At 35.0% G+C, this 20,781-nt stretch overlaps 2 protein-coding genes and 1 pseudogene across 2 annotated transcripts; 1 reads left to right on the top strand and 2 right to left on the bottom strand.

Annotated features, from left to right (window-relative positions):
- Window positions 1–912: 912 nt before the first annotated feature.
- LOC143532388 (pentatricopeptide repeat-containing protein At1g43980, mitochondrial pseudogene) lies at window positions 913–3,280 on the top strand (annotated as a pseudogene).
- A 359-nt stretch (window positions 3,281–3,639) lies between these two features.
- On the bottom strand, window positions 3,640–11,456 carry LOC143532402 (uncharacterized). The gene is made up of 27 exons (XM_077027463.1): window positions 11,259–11,456; window positions 11,082–11,147; window positions 10,228–10,314; window positions 9,481–9,537; window positions 9,308–9,372; window positions 9,055–9,224; window positions 8,914–8,975; window positions 8,740–8,823; window positions 8,506–8,665; window positions 8,296–8,411; window positions 8,089–8,217; window positions 7,578–7,649; window positions 7,400–7,495; window positions 7,244–7,321; window positions 7,029–7,157; window positions 6,777–6,953; window positions 6,495–6,698; window positions 6,280–6,393; window positions 5,952–6,199; window positions 5,833–5,878; window positions 5,506–5,754; window positions 5,190–5,420; window positions 5,018–5,109; window positions 4,709–4,937; window positions 4,260–4,616; window positions 4,105–4,178; window positions 3,640–3,991 (listed from the first exon to the last, which is right to left on the bottom strand). Exons 1-27 carry the CDS (start codon window positions 11,382–11,384, stop codon window positions 3,892–3,894), a joined length of 3,618 nt encoding a protein of 1,205 aa, XP_076883578.1. The 5' UTR covers window positions 11,385–11,456; the 3' UTR covers window positions 3,640–3,891.
- Window positions 11,457–14,011: 2,555 nt separating this feature from the next.
- On the bottom strand, window positions 14,012–17,196 carry LOC143532403 (peroxisomal nicotinamide adenine dinucleotide carrier-like). Its single transcript, XM_077027464.1, has 11 exons — window positions 17,013–17,196; window positions 16,845–16,934; window positions 16,730–16,804; window positions 15,491–15,621; window positions 15,311–15,365; window positions 15,014–15,166; window positions 14,865–14,933; window positions 14,678–14,785; window positions 14,524–14,592; window positions 14,400–14,454; window positions 14,012–14,312 (listed from the first exon to the last, which is right to left on the bottom strand). The coding sequence occupies exons 1-11, from the start codon at window positions 17,091–17,093 to the stop codon at window positions 14,122–14,124; spliced, it is 1,077 nt and encodes a 358-aa protein (XP_076883579.1). The 5' UTR covers window positions 17,094–17,196; the 3' UTR covers window positions 14,012–14,121.
- Between the last annotated feature and the right edge of the window lie 3,585 nt (window positions 17,197–20,781).

The following is a 20,781-nucleotide window of genomic DNA, read 5'->3' as shown; positions in this document are numbered from 1 at the left end:
TAATTACGTATGGTCTAAAAGATTAAATTAGTTTGTTAGTATGAAGGCTATCATCAACTTGCCGACCGTTTATGAGTTAGTTCAAAATTAATCCATCTAGCCGATTTACTACATGATGATTATTATGGTTTACTTTTCTAATTATAATATGATCAATGTTTTAAAAACAGGTATTTAACTTGTACCGAATTAGGCTAAAAAATGGTACAACCGGTTGAACCTAGTTATACCGGGAGGTTCAACCGGTTGAATAGTTTATCTTATAATTTCTTATAAATGTAACTTCAGTCCAAAATAACCCAAAACCAAATGAATCTTATAACAAAAAATAATCCAAAAGTTAACCCATATTAAAATATAATGCAAAAGCACTCAATTTTTTTTAAAAAAATAGTCCTTAAGTGTTAAAGGGAACGTTGTGTTTAGTAGGGTAGAGTTTGCTATTCAGAAGGGGGTAGCGGCGCAGCTTGTTGCCCGTTTATCTGCCGTTAGTCTGTAATTGTCCCGGTGTAAATTTTAATTAATTTTTAAAAAATAAATAAATAAATAAATAAAATGTTAATTATTGGGTTAAAAGTAATTTTAAAAAAATATGGGCCGCAAATATCAAAAATTATCGGGCTTAAAACCGGTATTTTAGACAAAAACCGCCGGTACGATATTCTAGCAAATTGGTCATAAATACCGTACTCAAAATACCGGCTTACTGTGTGAAATTCGGTTTAACTAAACGGTTTGAACTGGTTTTTAAAACAATAAATATGATTATTGTGGTAATGTCTTAGTCACCAAGTTAGGGTTAGATCTACAAATACGAGGCTCAAGTAAAGGGTTTAATCTAATGAGATTTTGAATCAATTTTCTATGCCTACCTTCAAAAGCCATATATATGTTCCTTGAAACTGGCAAATGCAAATGCAACGACGTGACGCCATGAAAGACGAAAGAGTATGGTCTTCTTCTCAACTCTCTTAAACCATTGTCTCTCATTAAACTCTCTGAAACTCATTCACGCCCAACTCATCAAGCTCAGTCTCTGCAACACCAACACCTTTTTAGGCAACCGTTGTCTCGATCTTTACTCAAAATTCGGAACATTCAAAGACACCCTTCAAGCATTCCACGACATACGTCACAAAAACGTGTTTTCTTGGAACATTTACATGCGGGTGCTCGTCGATTTTGGCGATATCAAGAGTGCACGCCAAGTGTTCGATGAAATGCATGAACGAGATGTTGTGAGCTGGAACGAGATCATTTCTGGGTATTGTTCCACTGGGTTTGTGTATCATGCACTCAGTGTGTTTACTGAAATGGTTGCCTCTGGAGTGACACCCAGTGGACACACGTATTCGATCGTTTTGTCGTTCGCCCCGTCTGTTTGTCACGGTATGCAAATTCATTCTAGTTTGATAACTAAAGGTGTGAAATTTTCTTCAGTTATTATTGGGAATTCATTGATTGATATGTATTGCAAGCATGGATTTGTGGAATATGCTTTTGGTGTGTTTCTTGGTATGGAAGATATAGATGTCGTTTCATGGAACTCGCTGATTGCGGGCTATAGTAAAACGGGTTATAAAGAACTTGCTTATAACCAGTTTTCTATAATGAGAAGAACATATTATTCACCAAATGCATATACAATATCTTCAGTATTGACCGCGTGTTCTGGTGTGCAAGATTTAATAAAGGGTAGACAAATTTTATGTCTTTCAGTAAAATCAGGCTTTCTTTCAAACACAATTGTTTCCAGTGCTGCAATCAACATGTTCTCGAAATGTGAAAGTATAAAAGATTCGGTAACCCTTTTCGATAATCTTGATTTATGGGATTCAGCTGTTTGCAATTCAATGATTTCAAGCCTCACTAACCATCAACTCGAGGAGAATGCGATGCAGGTTTTTGTTCTTTCGCTTAACAAAAACATAAAACCAACCGAGTTCACACTCAGCTGTTTGCTTAGCTCTGCATTGGTCTTTCTGCCAGCTGTGCAGGGGACACAGTTGCATTGTTTGGTTGTGAGGTTAGGGTTTGAATGGGATCCTGTTGTTTCAAGCTCGCTTATTGATATGTATAGTAAATGTGGATTGTGTGATGCTGCAAATATTATCTTTGATCAAATGGATATTAAAGATTTAGTTTCTTGGAATTCAATGATTTTAGGTTTGACTTTTAATGGTAAAGCAGAGGAGTGTATTGATCTTTTTCGGGAATTAGTCAAAACAGGGCTATCACCAGATGAAGTAACCCTGAATGGAGTTTTATTAGCTTGTGTTTATGGTCGTTTGATCGATAAAGGGTTGACTTTATTTCGGTCAATGGAGAGTAAATACGGGGTCAAACCAACCGATACGCATTTGACCTTCATTGTGGAGATGATGATGTGTGCAGGAGAAGTTAATGAAGCAATGAAGATGATAACGACATTGATTCCTAACAGGACGAACGGTGTTTTATGTAAGTTGATTCTTGGTTATTATGGGGTAGAAGGAGACTTGGAGTTGACCGAACGGGTGGCTGAGAGGTTGGCCAAACTGGAACCGATGTCTTTGTTCCCGTATATGGTGTTAATTAAAGCGTATGAAGCGAGGGGAAGATGGGAGAGCGTGGCTCGGGTGAAGAAAGTTATGAAAGATAGGAATATTAGGAAAGTGGTAGGATGCAGTTGGATTGGTTTAGATGGTTATGGTTTGGTTGGTTTTAAGGAAAATGAAGTTGTTCATCATGGTGGGGAAGATGTGTACTCAACATTGAGATTATTAATGCAAGATGTAGAAGATGGTGGTTATATATGTTAACTATATATAATTAAATTAAGTTGGATGGAGGTTGTAAAGAAATCAAGATCTTGGGTGGACTATGAAAGTGAAAACTTAATTTATTTATTTATTTATAATTTTGTATAATTCTTTTTATAGTACATAATAGAACAAATCAAGATTAGTAAAAGAACCCAAAAAGCTAGAGTTGTGTTATATTTTTTCCCCCTGTTGTACCATATAATACAATTCTAGCAAAGAAGAGATTAGGGATTTAACAGAGTTTTGCCCGGAATGATGAACTTTTCTGCTTCGGCTCGTGTGGTGCTTTCAGTTGTTTGAGAGCAGTCATTCTACCTCGGTTATTGATATGGATATGAGTTACTGGTTTTGTCCTGTCAAGGTATGCAGTAGCAGTTGCTGTTCAACATAATTTGAGAATATATGATATTTGAACTGGCATGTCACACTAAGCCTGTTTAAGCACAAGTTTGAACAGAGCTCTTATTATTTTAAGCTCGAGTTCGAATATAAATATTTTAACTATGCCTATACACGCACGTGCACACACATAGATATAACATAATATGTATTGTCATAGACATACTGTAACTTAATTACCATGGCGAGGTCCAACGCATAATTTATTGCCTTCCATTAGCCTAGGATGTATACAAAAGTGATTCTTTCAAGATTCTTTAAACTTTTATGCTTGTATGCTAGGTCGCTACAAAAACCCACTAGTATTCGCATTTGTAATCTCGGTTTTATTCAAGTTTAGTCGTCAAGTGATAAACAGCATCCAGAATCATATATCAAGCAAGACAAACTCACTAGTATTTAGCAATGGTACCATTATAACGTTTTTCATGGTATGAAACGTTACAGAAACCATTATACAAACTTCAAAAGTATTTTAAAATACACATTTGATGTTTCGTAACATCCCAACCCGCCTTATCCATTCATTTTACCGCTTCGACTTTTAAAGGTCATCCCTTTAGTCCTTTATCATCAAATATGGAGCTTAAGAAAATAGCAAAATCTTCATTTTCTATTCTTGGTTACATGACTAGTTTAACAAAAATGGCTAAAATTAAATCCTGCTTCAACTTGGCACCTGAAAGGACTAGTAAGTCTTTTTTCGCACGGTTTTCTTCGTTACTGGGACCCACGTCGATGCACTGGGTCCCTGAGCTCCTGCATTGCTTTGGTACATGTCTTTCAATCTGCATATCACCATCAAATTATCATGATTCTTTTATAAACAGTCATGTCTTTAATATCTTATGCAACAAATGCAGGTTTCAATAAATAAATAAATTAAAGGATTTCCAGTTACCTTGGCATGCTGATGAATAATGCAATAACCGATACTCCAATAATAAGCGGATACACAGGTGCCGGAGTCAATTCCTAAAAGTAACTCGACGATTAAACGAAAAGTCAAAGTCAACATGGTCAAAGTTACATCCACATGGTCAAAGAACAACAAACCTGTTTGTGGTGATCATCTTCAACTTTGAATGTCAAGGGACCCACATGAACTTGGGTATTCTTCTCCAAATCAACCTCGATCACTTCCGATTCAAATCTGAGGGTACGCGGTGTTAGTGTTGACCGCAGCTGCAGCAGATGCTTGCCCCTTGGCAAACCCTTCACCTGGAAGAAGTTTGAAATTGACAAAGGTAACAACGACTCGATACTGGACGGATCACTAGCCGATCTAACTTCCAACTTTAGGTGTTCATAAACCTCCTTATTACCACTTCCTTGAACCGTTCCAGTTAATAACGTTATTTCCGGTTGCTCAAATACCAAAAAGTCTAATCCCTTGATGTCTTCATATCCAACCTTCACAAATCACAAATTTTGTCAAATTCAATTCATTATTATTTTATAATTATAATTAAGGTATGTAACTATGTATAAGTTGTGTAACTCACATTGACTTCAACAGATTCTGGGGAGGCGCGTTCGATGTTAGACGTACCAAACCCGTTTATTTTTGCTATTTTAATCGTGTAAGTTGTATCGGGGTGAAGTCCACGAAGGCGGTAATTTCCTAATGAGTCTGTGACGGTTTCCTCGTAATAACCTTTTGAGTCGGAACGAGCCTCGACTGAAACGCCTTCTTTTGGTAGACCCGATAACAGACTAACCACACCCATCGCGCTAAAAATATATCCCGTTTAATTAAATAACAATATAAAAAATGCAAAATGAATAAATGAGAATAAACTATAAAGGGATACCTGTAAGCAACACGTGTGGCATGAAATACGACTTTTGTTGACTCCCCGGACCCGAGTTCAACTGCTTGTGCAGATGGTGAGAAAGCGTACTCCTATTAAGTTTTACAAAAAAACAATTAATTAAAGTCATAAAATAAAAGTTAGATTTACATGAAATATAAAGATGAAGTACCTTAATGAGAGGACGGAGATAAAAACTTCCCGGAAATAGGTTATCAAATACGAAAGTTCCACCAGCAGCAGATATCGAATTATTTCTATAACCGTCTTCCCCGCTTAACGATAATAAAACCGAGGGGAATAAATCACTGGAATCTTCTTTAGAATGTATATGCACCGAGATTTGACCGAGCTTTTGACACGAAAAGGAATTTGGTCCGATTTTCTTTACATGATAACCAGGCTATTTGTGCAGAAACAAAACAAATAAAACTTACAAAAGCCGTTAAATTGTTTTATTTTTAAAGTAGCAGGTTAAAACTTCAAACCTTTGAAGCTTGGGTATGGTAAGTGATGTCATCATAAAGGGGCCCACCAATGAACAACCCATCTGCGTTTGTAGTTGTTTCAAAGGCCAATTCATTTTTCTTGATTTGACCATTTTGACTATCTCTAGAAGCTATGATTCTGATAGTAACATCAGGAAGTGGAGGTGAAACCGATCCTTCAATGTACAATCCGAGTCGTCCAGAAAACAGAGGAACCGAAGCTTGACAGCCATCTTGTGCCACTTTGACCTAATTAAAACAATAATAACTGAAAATGTTGACCGAAAGATTATTAATGATAATTATAATACATTAAGAGTCGTTTACCTGATGTTGTCTGGGATAAAACAAAATCTTTTTCTCGTTTTCACTCCTGAGACCGTTTAGTATTAAAGAATATTAATATTAAATTAAAACAAAAATAACATGTAATTTTGAAGATTTACCGAATATCCCGAGGCGCAAATGTAAGTTTTTCTCCAGGATTTGCCCATACTTCATACTTATAAAGAGCTGTATTTGAGTGTTCGTTTTCATTAACATATTTTGCAGTAGTGCCATCGATAACAGTTCCTTCATCATTCAAAATGTCAACTACTAGATTTTTAGGTAGCTGGTCAACACCGTTTTGTGAGGTCAACTCAACTTTAATTTCTCCTTTGAGGAGATACTTCTCTCCTTTCAGAAAAATAGGCTAAAAAGATTAAACAAATAAAAGAAAATATGAGAAATTATGCAGAAAAAGTTTTAAAAAAATAATAATAAACGACGTACCGAAGTATTAGCAGTGTCGATTTTCACAGGGGAGGTTCCAAAAAGTATACATGAGTTTATGAAGTGAAGTTCGGGCACTCCGGGTGATTCGATGCATATGTGCTGCGGACCTTTCTGTAATTAACATTAAACAACAGAATAAATATGATGAAAGCAAGGTCAAAGAACAATGTTGACTTTAAACAATGTTGACTTTAATGTGTGCTCTGAAATACCTTAATTTTCAGATCCACACGGGACCCATCTGATTGATGCAGATACGCATCTACCTTGTGAGTGGAAACTAAGTTAACCCAATAACCTTTCTGAACAAAGTTAATCCCGTTAACATCTTCTATTCCAACATTAAGAAGAACCGAGCTTTGTTCCCAACACCAGTTATCTTCTCCGGATTTAGCTTCTTTAGAAACATGCTTGATCTATATAAAACATCATAATTTGTGTATAATAAAACTAATTCTAGAGAAAAAAAAACTACAAAAACTGAAATGCAATACCTGAAGCTTATATTTTCCAGGTAGGACATTTTGAAATAAAAATTCACTACTTTGACCAGTCAAGCCAACTGTCTGTCTTTCTTCATTGCTTTTAGCATCCAATTTTACAAGATCAACAAAAACAGATGAATCACATTTTTCTTTGCAAGTAACCGAGCCGCCTACATTAACTTGTGCCTGAAATTTTAGAACTGGATGATAAGGATTCTAATTTGCTGAGTTGGATTATTGATATTTTGGAGATATAATTACCTGATAAAATTTCAGTGACAGCAATGGACCATTGACATTGACATCAATATGTTGTGGCGAGAATAGAAGATGCGGGGCAGTTTCAGGTGCGGCTGCAATAGCCGATAACCGGTAGTCGCCAGGTGGAACCTGTAGTAAATTAAGTCCACTTAGGTGATTCCAAATCATGTCACTGTAACATTATAATACTTTTAACTGAAGATTATGTGAAGTACCTCAAAGCAGAAATAGCCATTATCATCAGTTTGTTTCATTTGTGGCTTAACATTATCTGGTCCATGAGTCAGAGCCACCTGGAAAAACGTATAATGTGTTAGTACACATAAAGGATATAGATATATGTGAGTAATGAAAAAGAATGTTGGAAATACTTTTGCTTTGTAACCAGAATCAACTGTATGCACTGAGCCACAAACATCATAAGACACTGCTTTGATATCAGCAACCGATGCCATATTTGGTAAAACCTGGAAAAAAAAAGGTAACATTAAAGGTGAGCTAACACACAAAATATATGTCACATGTGCTTCAGTTTTGTGGTGCACTTGCCATGAAGTCGGTCAATTTGTCAAACTTGTAGTGCTCCTTTTTCGCTTCAATCAGATATTGTTTAGATGTAACCTGTAAGAGAGCACAAAGAGTAAACATCAGAAAAAAGATGCAAAATAGAGCTTCAACTCTTCAAGCAAAATAATCATTTTTTATAGAATAAAAATACCAGTCACAAGTATAAAGTATATATAATAACTTTTTTAAAATATAATATAACAAAGAGAAAATCCTTTTAACACCACCAACTTGACAAAATTTCAACCAACAATTTAACATGAAGTAAAGCCAGGCCATCCATATATATGTATTCTTGTACAGTGTGTATATAGGGCTTAACCTTGTCAGCATAATATAAAGACATATTATATATGTATGCATACATAATGTATGTGTGTGTATGCAATATGCATATGTAACCTTGTCAGCATAATATACAGACATATATATATAATAATATATGGTGTATGGCAATATGCATATGCATACCATTTGCAATTTCTGAACTCACCTGATCAAGCTTATAATATCCTTGTTTATCAGTGACAGACCTCTCAACACCATCCACCACAATTTTTACACCATCGACTCCTTTGCCTTCAGAATCAACAACACGACCGCCAACAGAAAAACCAGTAACCTGCCAATTTCAGCAATGCACACATTAGTTTATCTGAATTAAAGAATTAAACCTAGCAATAAACCATAACTGATGTACCTGAAACTTTTCAGAAACGGTTGCATGATCATGTTGAACAGTTACAGTGGCAGAGGGAGGTGAAACATCAAAAACTGTATTTTCACCCTTATAATAAGGTATAAGCTCATAAACACCTGCAAGTGCATCACAAAAACAAAGTGCAAACATATAATTAGCCAACATAGAAAACATTTAAACCAATTAATAAAAGTATGAAAATCAAACTACCACATGGAATTGACTTGAAAGTAAACTTTCCATCAACATCAGATATTGCATGACAAAGTGCAGTTCTATCACCAGACGGGTTACCAGAACCGTGCGGGCAGTTGACTTCTTTAACATCATCAGAGTACAGATAGAAGTGAACCCCCAAAATAGGATTTCCCTGTGACAGATATTGTGAGTTAATTTTGCTGAAGTCAAAACCAGTAAACGGTCAAACCACCATGGATGACTTACCTGTGCAGCTACCAATCCACGAATATCATAACCAGAGACAAAAAAGACATCGTCAACTTGAATATTTCCAAATCCCAATTCAACCTGGCATCATTCAATGTAACATTTAAGCAATTGATGGAAGATATATGATGAAGATTATAGAAAAGACAGGTGTATGTGCATGCATGCAACCTCTGTTGAACCCTTGACTTCAATATTCAAGTCTTCATGGGATGCGTGTAGGGTATATCGTCCTACACCACCAATGTTGTAAACTTGTTATTATTTTTGCTAGTGGTTTTTCTTATATTTCATGATCGAGAAGGTTTTAACCTGGAATAATATTGGTGAAAGAGTAACTTCCAGACACTGATGTTTTCGCAGAAGATACTATATTCCCGTTTGAATCTAAAAGGTCAACTTTTACATTTGATGGACCGCCATTTTTAGATGAACAACTCGGACCACCAACTGCTCCCACAACTTTTCCACTAATAGTGAATCTGAAAAAAAAAGAAGCTGAAATAAGTAAAATACTAAAAAGTTGATTTATAGAAATGCATGAAAAAAATAAAGCTAGACTAACCCTGTAAACCGAAAGTTTATATCCTCGTTGCGATTACAGCCAGCATGATCAACAAGCACAGGAACCTAAAAAAGTATAACATCAGAAGTTCATATTGAGCATTTAATATTGTCCATCGTGTAAAACACATGTCAGAATGATTTAAAATATTTTAAAAAATCTGAAGTATATACCTGATCTGGATTCCATGACCATCCTTCTGGTCCTTTAACTTTGATAACAAAAGAACCCTACAACAACATTTGTCCCCATCTTAGTATATTATAATCTCAGAAGTGAAAGAACTGGAGACTAATACAACTATTGCCGTGTTGATCAAAAAAGTATAATTGCAATGAAGTCTGTAACTTCAAGATATTCTAATGATATTTTAGCAATAACAGTCCGTTAAAACCATGCAAATGAAGATTATATCAACTAGCCCACTAAATCATCTAGCTATGTAAGAGGAAAACTGTTTTTACTCTTTCCTCCATTTCTGAATAAATACTAGATTATATATACACACATTTTGAATTTGAGCCTCTAAATGTGATTATGTAATTGAAGTAGAAGAAATGTTTGCAGCACCCAAACACTACGTGCTGCAAATGTCAAAAACATATTAATAACAAGAAATTTAAAAATTAACTACAATAGGTGATCTCAATATCGGATGGAGGCAGTGTGTACCTCAAACAGATCCATTTAAGCATATTTATGGAAAATGGTAATTCTTAATGGGACAGAAAGCTAAAAGCACTTTGGTATGGTATATTTAAGGGTGTTTGTAAACAATCCGGCTCGTGCTTATACATGCACAACTACATAAAAACATGTATTTATTAGCTAGCTTACTTTAGTTTCTTAGACTTTTGATTGTATTTATTGTAAGGGATACTTCATATGTAACTTATTGTTACAAACGTATGTTATCATACCTTATCATAAACAGGGATGAAGTAGTAACCATTAGGAGCGCATTGTGTCCGATCCTTCACCAAGCCATCCAAAGTCCGCAGCTCAACCTACATCAGGTTAAATAACATATCAGTACCCTAGGTTGTTTGATTCTTTACTACTGATAGGCCGGTAAACGAACCGAACAAACACGAACAAGAGCAAAATCGTGTTCACATTTAACTTTAAACGAACACAAATACTTAATAGAACAAATATTTGTGCTCATGTTCTTTCGTTTAAAATTTAAACAAACAGTTCACGAACATAACTGAACAAAGATAAACAGACATATATGAAAAAAAGTAAATGAAGACAAGCAAATTAAACATAAAAGAACACAAACGAACAAATATAAAATCATTAAGTAGATGACTCATCCAATTAATATTTAATTATCTTCTATTAATATGTAAACGTACGAAACATGTGTTCATGTTGTTTCGTTATTAAAAAACAAGCTTCCCTCACTTCGCTGTTGGTTTACAGGAGGCCAAACTAACTACTGAAAACATAAAGTTTGATTTCACATAATGTTGTATGCATGACATGAGTCCATAATAACATATCACATGTAAAACTTAGCAAGACCTTTATTGTAAGATAAGATATTAAACTTTTGACAGGGCATTTTCCTTCCTATCATTTTGATTTGATACAACAAACAAACAAACATAAACACAAACATAATAATAATAACAATAACAACAACAATAATAATAATAAGTAAAGTGATTTCCATAAGGCTAGCCAAACAGCTAAAACTAAGTTCATATAAACCAGAGACAAATCAGTAAACTAATAGAATTCACATATACTAGTGATAGATACATACCGTGATATGCGAATAGTCCAATTTGGAATCGGTGGGCTTCCTTGACTTGATCAAAGACGAAGTCGCCTACCAAATTAAAAATGAATGAATCAATAACAACAACAATACCCAGATCCCTATCAATAACAATAATAATAATAATAATAATAATACCCAGATCCCTAAATAAAGACCCACCTCGATGAAACCACCGCAACCGTGGATCGCATCAGCTGAGACGAGGAGTGTAGCCGTGTCAATTATCGTCAAGAGGATGAAGATCAAGAAGAACAAGTTATGATGATGATGGTGTTTAAGCGCCATTGTTAGCTAGCGCACACCTACCCTAGGCTACCAGTAGTGGTAATAGATCTTATGAGTAGTGTTGTTGTGAAGTGTTGGATGCTGCTGCAGATTATATTATTTATTATTTATTATTTATTATTTTTATTATTATTGTTTGATGATGGAGGACCTGAGGGCTGAGGTGAGTCAGTAACTCAGTGGAATTTGTCATTTGTGTGTGGGCTTGGCCCGGCCCATTTGAACGATTCGATTATTTATAGATAGCCAGATAGGGAATGAATACCTCCTTCTTGCTAGATCTAGGGCCGTTCACGAGCCGAACCAAGCGGAGGCTTGCTCATTGCTTGGCTCGTTTACAACGAACCGAACGGATGAAATTCGGACCGAGCGAAAAACAAAACGAGCCATCGAGTCAAGCATTTTTTGATCGAATGATTTCGAGCATTTTTTATTTCTTTTCCACTTTTTAAAATTTTCAATAATAAACAAGTTTAAAGGCTGTAAATAATATGCTTTGTATACATATTAGTAGTTTTAGACAAACGTATATTAGGTTGTAAATTGTTAGGAGAAAGAAGTTTGAAATAAGATATAATAAACATGTAAACAAACTTTTAGTATTATGAAATCTTGAATCGAACTAATAAAACTATAAAATTGTCGAAATAGGAAATTTTAAAAGGGTTTAAAAATTATGTGTATTGTCTATATATTTATATATCTGTTCATATATAATTATATATAATATAAATTAAAAATATATGAGCCGAACCGAACTGAGCAGACCTATGCTCGTTGCTTGGCTCGTTTACAAACCGAGCCGAGCAGAGCGGCTCGTTTACAATCGAGCAATAAAACGAGCGAGCATTTTCCAAGTAGCTTCCGAACGAGCGGCGAGCGAGTTCGAGCGACGAGCGGTTTGGACGGCCCTCTAGATCAGGTTTTTATTGAAAGCACGTAGCCCAATCTGATAGGGTTAGAGACTTGAAGAAGAATGCTAAGATTTAGGAGAAGAATTAACTCAAAACAATATGCTCTCTTGTATTCATGATACGATACTTATTATATAATCAAACAAAATACTAAACACCCCATTCTATTAACCATAAAAGACCTAACATGTACCCAAACTTAAAATTAATAACCAAACATATATAAAAGAAATAATATCGTATCAATACTCCCCCCTTAATCATCTTTTTGCCCTCAAAAGGCGATTTAAGTAACATTGTCTTCATCCTCTTTTGTTGCTTGTTTTTCACCCTCCACCTCGAGTATGTAAAGCTGTTTTTTCTTACACTTGTGCCCCGAAAAAACTTTGATGTACACCAGAAACATTCCCCTTATGCCCTTTTTAACTCGAGTTCATCACTCATCAAACGCCTAGAGCTAAGAATTCCCGGTTTAGAAGCCGACGGCTCCAGTTGTTGGAGTTGGCAGCAATGGAAGTTTTGAAGCGTTAATTGGAGGAGTAATTTTTTTTGAGAGTCACCGGTGGGGATTATTACACCCATTAAATTGTTGTTGTTTTGTATTCGTGCCAACCCATATGCCTCGTGTAGGGTACGGGGCTTAAACATTTTGACCGGTCCACTGACCTCCTTTTTAAGGCCCTTAAGGTATAAAGTGACAGCTTGCGTTTCACTAATGTTTACCTTGTTCAGCAGGGCATCGAATGAATTGTTGTAGTCGAGTAGAGAATCAGCATGGGTTAAGGAAGCGATTTCATCCAACGGGTCTTCAAACATGCTATCAGAAAACCGACTTGAGATAGCCCTAACATACTCTTCCCATGGGAGTTCTGCTACAGTAGCGTTTCGGGTCTTCATGTAAGATCGATGCCACTGAATAGCATCGCCTTCAAGGTGGATGACAGCATGCCGGAGTTTCAAGTTATCCGGTGTCTCATCGATTGCGAAAAAATGCTCACAACGATACAACCACCCTTGTGCATCTTCCCCATTGAGCTTAGGAAAGTCGACCTTCCCGATCCTCATCTGTTTGCTACCAGAACCATCAATGGCTCTACCATAACTGAACATGTTGGATCTGTTCTCAGCCGCCACCTTCAAGATTTGCTCTTGTTGCTTCATCAACTGTTCTTGTTGCTTCATCATGGCTGCTAAGGTTTCATGGATATCGGTGATGGCTTTGTCATGGTCCTTGATCGCCTTGTCAACCTCTTGATTGCGTGTGTTTGTCATGGCGGCCATGGATCGACTGGTTGCTCTGATACCCTTGATAGGGTTAGAGACTTGAAGAAGAAGAATGCTAAGATTTAGGAGAAGAATTAACTCAAAACAATCTGCTCTCTTTTATTCATGATACGATACTTATTATATAATCAAACAAAATACTAAACACCCCCTTCTACTAACCATAAAAGACGCACGTACCCAAACTTAAAAATAATAACCAAACATATATAAAAGAAATAATATCGTATCACAATCCTTTCTTAGGTATTTCTTTTAGCTTTTATCCTAACATACTTTTCGAAACTTTATGAATTAACAAATACATTTTAAATTAATTTTCATATTTAGCATGCTATTCATTTATATAAATCTTTTCTTTTGATTTTAACATGAGTCAAGTTATTGCAGATTTGTTATTGTTTGAAATATATATATACATGTTAGGACCAAACAAATCCATGAGGGAGAATTTGACACAAACACTCAGATACAGTTTAAGGATATCAAAAGATGGGCCTTTTCTATAAAATGTACAATATGATCTAATGTGTGGTATGCTAATTTGACATTTTTAATAACATCTTTTGGCTCTTCTTTGCTAACATTCCAAAAAAGTTAACCAACTCCTCCTTGATCATGAAAAGTACAGAGGCTGCAAATACACTCTGCACTATCTTCGTGCTCATTCCTTTGTAGAAGCTTGATATTCCTTCATAATGAATCATCTTCACAATTGCATCCAATGTACCTTCAATGCAAATTTAAATGAATATTAATAATTGTCACCCTTCTAGTCTTCTAGATGAAATAGTATAAGATAAGTAACTTTATATACCTGAATATCTTAACGAATTGTTTGTACTGATTTCTTGCTTAGCTTGAAGTCTTGACTGTAAGTATTCAAAACATAATTTTAAAAAAATGAAATTTTAAATTATAGTTTGAATTATGATATTTACCTTTACAACTAACAAAGGGTATGTTGTCACAGTTGCTCCAAGTTTAGGAATGGCACCAACTACAAATACCTTGAAACGGTATTTACATAATTAACATCAAACACGATGGTTACAAATGCTGAGAAATATAAGTTACACAAGATTCTTGTTTTACCTCCAAAGCAGAAACTTTATTTGAACTTTGCTTCTTTTCAGCACGTTTAGATTTCAAGTACTTCAAAGATGTCTCATATATCATGAACTGAATCGATGGATTGCACACCTGAGACGTCATTTTCATCGACTTTAATATAAGTTTTGTTACAGCATTCATGTGCTTTCGAGGAAAAATTATTAATAACCATGATTAAAGTAGGAACAAGGCCCTTCCAAAATCCACGTATTCCAGCTTCGTTATAAACCTCGTGAGCCTGTAAATACAATAAACATTCATTAATAAACACGACCATTACACGATACAAAAGACCATGAGTATAATACTAGTGTTTACCGCGTGCAGTGTTCCATACGGATTAGGTTTCACTGAGTCGAGTTCACGCAACTTATCGTGTAAAGAAGAGCCAACCAGATTGCTTTCAGAACATTCTCTTAACAAAGCTTCTTTCTTTGCTTCTAGAATCTTCTGTTCTGCTTGAGTGTGTGTCTAAATAACAGAAGCATACAAGGAAATGAACAAATGCTTCCCTAGAGTTTCATGTCATTTACATGTCTATTATCCCCTATGGTATCATCCATATATATATATACTGAATCACAAAATTTGAGTAAGTTGTTGTTCTTAGAGTACCTGCATACGTGTCACAAGAACCCATATTGGATTTGTAAACAGTACATTCAGTGACCTGAAAGCAAAGAGTTAGCAGTAATAAAGATACAATACAAACAAAATCAATTGCACATAATGGTGCAATGCTTTACTAATTCAATAATGGATCAAAATTCTCCTAAAAAGTGTGGTATCACTTACCCAGCTAAAGCAGCCACAACAAGCCAAGATAACATACCAACTGTACCATCTCCATGACCCTTCCTTTTATTAGAAGCTGCAATTGATTCAGCTTTATTTCTAAAAACCTGGTAAAAATAATAATAAATTCCCTGCCAGAAGCAAAAGAATATCATTATGTTCTAATACCAAGTGAATCACAATAACAACTCATGTTAAGAATAAAAAATGTAAATTAGCTTATTGTTGTTAGTTAGTTATAGTAGTTAGCCAAGTGGTTGAATAGCTAGTTCATTAGTTAGATGTATGGACTATAAATACCTAGGTAGATTTGTAACAACTTGGAAATTATCATCACAACTTTCACATGAAATATGTTCTTCTTAGATTAGATTTGCAATAACAAGGGGTGTAAACGAGCCGAGCTAGAGCTCAGTGGCGGATAGAAGTGAAAGCCAGGGGGTATAGACCCCCACTCACACCATCCCATGTAATGCAAAACTAGATGTTATTTCCTAAAAAAATGGCTAAGACACATATCTCATTTTAATTCATGTCCCCTTCAATATAAAATTGCATTAACAATTCACTAATAACTTAGCATTAATATGTATTGTTGTTTTCTTCTTAGTTTATTTAGTTCTTAATATTTATATACTATTTTGTTGTAGTTTCTAGGTAATCAATCTCAAATCTTTTCTTCTATTCTTGGACCTTGGGTAGTCGTGATTACTCATGAAGTGAGCCTACTATATCATCAAATCAATTTCTATCTCGGTGTTTTATTATTTTAGTATGGTTGCTTGATATAGTTAGGGGAATTCCTAAGTCTTATGAGTGCATAACTGTAATAGTTTTATTCAGTCAGACGAAATCTATTTAAAACTATTTGGAGTAAGGGTATTAGTATATGACCAATGCCAAATGGAAAGATTTTATATCGTCTTTAGAGTTTAGCTAAATACATTATCATTTTTTGACCGACCTATTTTTACACAATTGGCATGTTCTGGGCAACCTATTCTTTACCCCCACTGACGAAAAATCCTGAATTCGCCACTTCGTGAGACGTTTTCAAGCTTGAGTTCCGCTTGAGTTATTATTTAGTAATTGATCTATATGCATTCTTAATTACATATTATTTTTTAGTCGAAGCTCGGCTACGCAGTGTGAAAGTAATACATAGAAGCTCAAATAGTTAAAACTTAAAAATACACAAAGATGGTTAAGGCTCCACTACACATAGCCTAAGGATGATACCTGTGATGCAGCAGTTCCAAGCAGAGATGGCTTAAGGCCGCTGTATAATCCTCCAATTCCTTCGCTTCGTATAACCTGTTGTTACATAACAATAACAATAACAAGATAAAGGAACCTCAAGTAATTGAACAAGTGTACCGCCGCGGGATGAACTCTTGGAGTGAGATTTCTTGGCGATTCTCTCCGTCTGTTGGCGCGTGTTGACCTTCATATCATACAAATTGTTTGTTTGTTTGGTTGAGGAATATAATATAATATAATATAATAGAGTTGAAACTGGTACCGATTGGAGAGGATATGTAATGATTTGAGCAATGATACCTCCGCCAGCTCCCGCCAGCCCGTTCAGAACGGCGTTAGACATTCCAATTCCGATTCCGATTCCGATTCCGATTGCAGTTACAGTTAAGTAAGGAAGAAAGACTTTTCTCAGGACATGATCAATATACTCGGAGGATAACGGTAAACGAGTGGTTGGTTGGTTGGTTGGTTGGTGTGTAAATAAATCTCGTAAATTATTAATCAAGTTTTGCTATGGTTTTTAGTTTTTTCTTTTTTTCTTTTTTTTTTTTTTGAACTTTCTAAGTCAATTATTAAGATTTTAAAATGTTTATTATGTTTGTAGTTCATACTAAATTTGATAAATTTATTTTTATTGTTACCGAAAAACTCATATGGTATCCCCTATCTACTCTACTCTTCAAAATCTACATGTTATCATTAAAAGGGGGATAGGGTGTTCGCCACTTGAACCCATTCCAACCCTTAACATTGCGGCATTGATCTCGTATCTGGACCGTCTTGTGAACTCGGGCTCTCTCATCTAGGAGGCGTTCTGAATAGTCTAATGGGAGTTGAACTCTCATTACATGTGCAAGGATATGTATTATACAACACGGCCTTTAACTCGAATAAGTAGTAATAAAATCTTAGGAGAGAAATGCGTTTTTCGTTTATGTGGTTTGTTCAAATTTGTTATTTCAGTTTAAAAGCTTAAAATTTGCTATTTTTGTCCCTAGGGATTCATTTTTGTCCATAGAGTTCCATTTTCGTTGCAGTTTTCTTCCATGTGGTTTGTTAAAATATGCGATTTCAACCCAAAATATATTAACAAGATGAACGAAAATTGCAATGAAAATGAAACTATATAGACGAAAATAACAAATTTTAAATTTAGACTAAAAAACAATTTTGAATAAACAATAATGACGAAAACTGTATTTCTAAAAAAGTGTTTACTAACAACAATGGCTCGAATAAATGGATCATCTTTTTGCTTGAAGAAGATAACTTGATGAGCCGGTCCTCCCATCTAAAAAGAAACCCACATGCTCCAAGCTTCAAGATCCAAATTGGTGTGAATGATTTTTGTAGATGGCAAACTGAACACGTGGGATTTGGTTACTCATTTCCCAATAACTAAGCTCAACACCATAATATTATATCTTGCTAGACGAAAAAGAAAAAAAGATACGTCGTCACAAAATAACTACATTTTTACAATACTATTTTTACATTGTTAGTTTATAATTAGATTTATTGTTGGAGTTCAAACATAACAAAACGAAATTTGTGTTGTAATTAATCCCGATCTCGTTAGTTTATTAAGAATCATGAAACTCCGTTAGAAACTTTGTAAGTGTAGTCAGTTCCTAAACTATAATTACTTGATAGTTTGGGCTAATGTTGTAATTAATAAATAATAAAACGACTTGTTGCGTTGTAATAGCAACACTTCGGGACGGTGGGAACAAGATTCTAGGGGGCTATAAACAGAGGCGTCAAGTCGTCAATCACCATTTGTAAATAATCGGTTCAATACAGATCAATCATATTCATTATTCCATAAACTCTTTCTATTCGTTCTTGTCTAATTCTTGTGCATCCCTTTCCTTCATTCCTTGCTTAAATGAAACTCGGGAACAAAGCGTTAGTGGATGGCTCTAAAATTTTAACTCGGTCAAACTATGTAAATCATTAGGGATTTTAACTGTTTAAAAAAAAACAAAAGTGTAATTCTTAAACCGGCCTCTCCGAAAATCGAGCCAGGCAAAACAGTCTCAAACAGGGACGAGCGGATACTGATATCAAAAATACTTGTATCATTTTTCACAATTTTTAGTACCAGCACCGAAATGTCTAGTACTTGTACTTAAATGTTCAGATTGGTACTAAAAGCAAATTTTTTAAAATACTGGTCCCATACAAATATAAAAACTCAATTTGAATTGATTCAACACCGACAGTATCAAATCAGTACCTGAAAAAGCCACATCATCCTCAAAACCGGTTCAAATGTATAAATTAATAAAATAATCCAGTTTTATTGGTTTAATTAATTGATTTTATACATTCAATTGGAAATGGGAAAAGAAGTGAGATTGGAATTTTTTACCAAAATGGGGTTTGGGTATAAAGTATTTATCAATATAGGGATACTTAAACTTATTTACCAAATTAGGTTTTTCTTTATTTATTTGTTTTCTTATTAATAAAATACTTAATAAACTAATTCAACCTATTATTTTATAAATGAAATCAAACAAAAATGCCGATTAAGTAGCACAACTCTGACCATTATTGTTGATCTGCAAGTTATATTTGTTGTTTTAATTGAACAATTATTATTTTATTAATGTTATTCTTCAACCCAGATCATCAAGTAAAGGGTATGAATTTTAAAAAACTTGATTATGAGGTGAATTCACAGATGTATTAATCAAATGAAATGAATATTTAGACAAACTAACAGATCCGACCTCTCTCTGTTTCTTCGAAACCGCACAACCATCGCTTTTGTCTTCTTAAAAACCATTTATTTATGTTATGATATACAGCAGTGGGATTTTCAATTACTTTGATGGCTTTTCGACGAGAAAACGACCCTAGTAGACTTTGGCGAAACTGTGACGGCCCAAGAGGCGCGTGGACGGCGACATGCCTAATGGACCCGCTGTTGCGAACCTATTGCTGCTCAACCAATCGAAGGACTTCAACCTTTTGGTGATTAATTTAGGAGAAACAGAATGCCGAATAAAAAACCAGTCGCCGAAGTAGGTGGCCGACGAATTGAGGAAGACGAGAGGAAGAGAGTGGGGCCATTTTTAATAACTTTACTTTTTTTTTAATTTCAACCTCAATTTAATAAATAAGTTTAAATATTCCTATATTGGTAAATACTTTTTACCCAAACTCATTAAAAAACTCAGTGAGATTGTGACATGACTAGAAGACTGGCAAAAGAAAACAAAAAGATATGTAACTTTTACACGCCAGCCACCCGGCCCCTACTGCTGTGCACACTAAACTCTAAAATTTCTGTACGCTTTCTTCCACAACTTTAACCCTTTCTTCCTCTTATGCTTTTAATAAGGGAAAATTCCCAATTTTATATTTTTTTGAGCGGAAACATAAAATGTCGATATTCGATACGAGATTATTTAATGGCAAAAGGTTACCGTCAACTAGCCTAACTCAGCCGTACGGAGCCCTTAAATGTCTCCAAGTTATCTCCAGTTCCGGAAAAAACTCATATGCCCAAGGCCCACTTGTGGTGAAACCCGGACGCCCTAAAGATTAAATTGGAGATCACAAAGATCTCAGTCTTCCTTTATCGAGCCACTCATATCACCCGTAAGTGTTGTAAAGGGGGTTTGAACTTTGGTATCAATTGATCTCATGTTTTCTACCAATACACCATATCGGAAAGACAAAAAAAAAAACTAAAAATAACTCAATTTTTTGTTTAATTCTAAAAAAAAACATTCAAATCTTTTATGAGGTCTCATATTGGGAATTGATCCGACGAGATTCAAAATAATTTGAATCTCGTCGATTTCGTCCAAATTTTAGATAACCTTGTCTTCTCCTACCAAATTTTAAGAAATCTCGTCTACTTCGTTCATTTTTAGGGAAATTTTTTTATCATTCTAACATTATTTTTCTCACTTCTCACCTCTCTTCCCAATTTCTCTCCATCATCTTCGCCATCTTCCTTAAAAAAAATCCTCCAACAATGTAAACCGAATTGGGCTCCGACGACGTTTGAACCA

The sequence above is a fragment of the Bidens hawaiensis genome, unplaced genomic scaffold, assembly GCF_021521415.1.
Source record: "Bidens hawaiensis isolate Kalapana, Puna unplaced genomic scaffold, B.hawaiensis_p1.1 tig00009444_1, whole genome shotgun sequence".
NCBI classification, from domain to species: domain Eukaryota; kingdom Viridiplantae; phylum Streptophyta; class Magnoliopsida; order Asterales; family Asteraceae; genus Bidens; species Bidens hawaiensis.
This window is presented reverse-complemented; position numbering and strand designations above follow the sequence as displayed.

Excerpts from the sequence above, each read along its gene's own strand:
- LOC143532402 (XM_077027463.1), bottom strand. The coding sequence starts at position 11,384 with ATGGCGCTTAAACACCATCATCATCATAACTTGTTCTTCTTGATCTTC. Across the intron at positions 9,225-9,307 it reads ATAAACTTTCGGTTTACAGG|ATTCACTATTAGTGGAAAAG; the intron begins GTTAGTCTAGCT and ends TTTTTTTTTCAG. Across the intron at positions 5,879-5,951 it reads TTTGCGCCTCGGGATATTCG|GAGTGAAAACGAGAAAAAGA; the intron begins GTAAATCTTCAA and ends AAACGGTCTCAG.
- LOC143532403 (XM_077027464.1), bottom strand. The coding sequence starts at position 17,093 with ATGTCTAACGCCGTTCTGAACGGGCTGGCGGGAGCTGGCGGAGGTATC. Across the intron at positions 16,805-16,844 it reads CACTTGTTCAATTACTTGAG|GTTATACGAAGCGAAGGAAT; the intron begins GTTCCTTTATCT and ends ATGTAACAACAG. Across the intron at positions 14,313-14,399 it reads CAATTCGTTAAGATATTCAG|GTACATTGGATGCAATTGTG; the intron begins GTATATAAAGTT and ends TTTGCATTGAAG.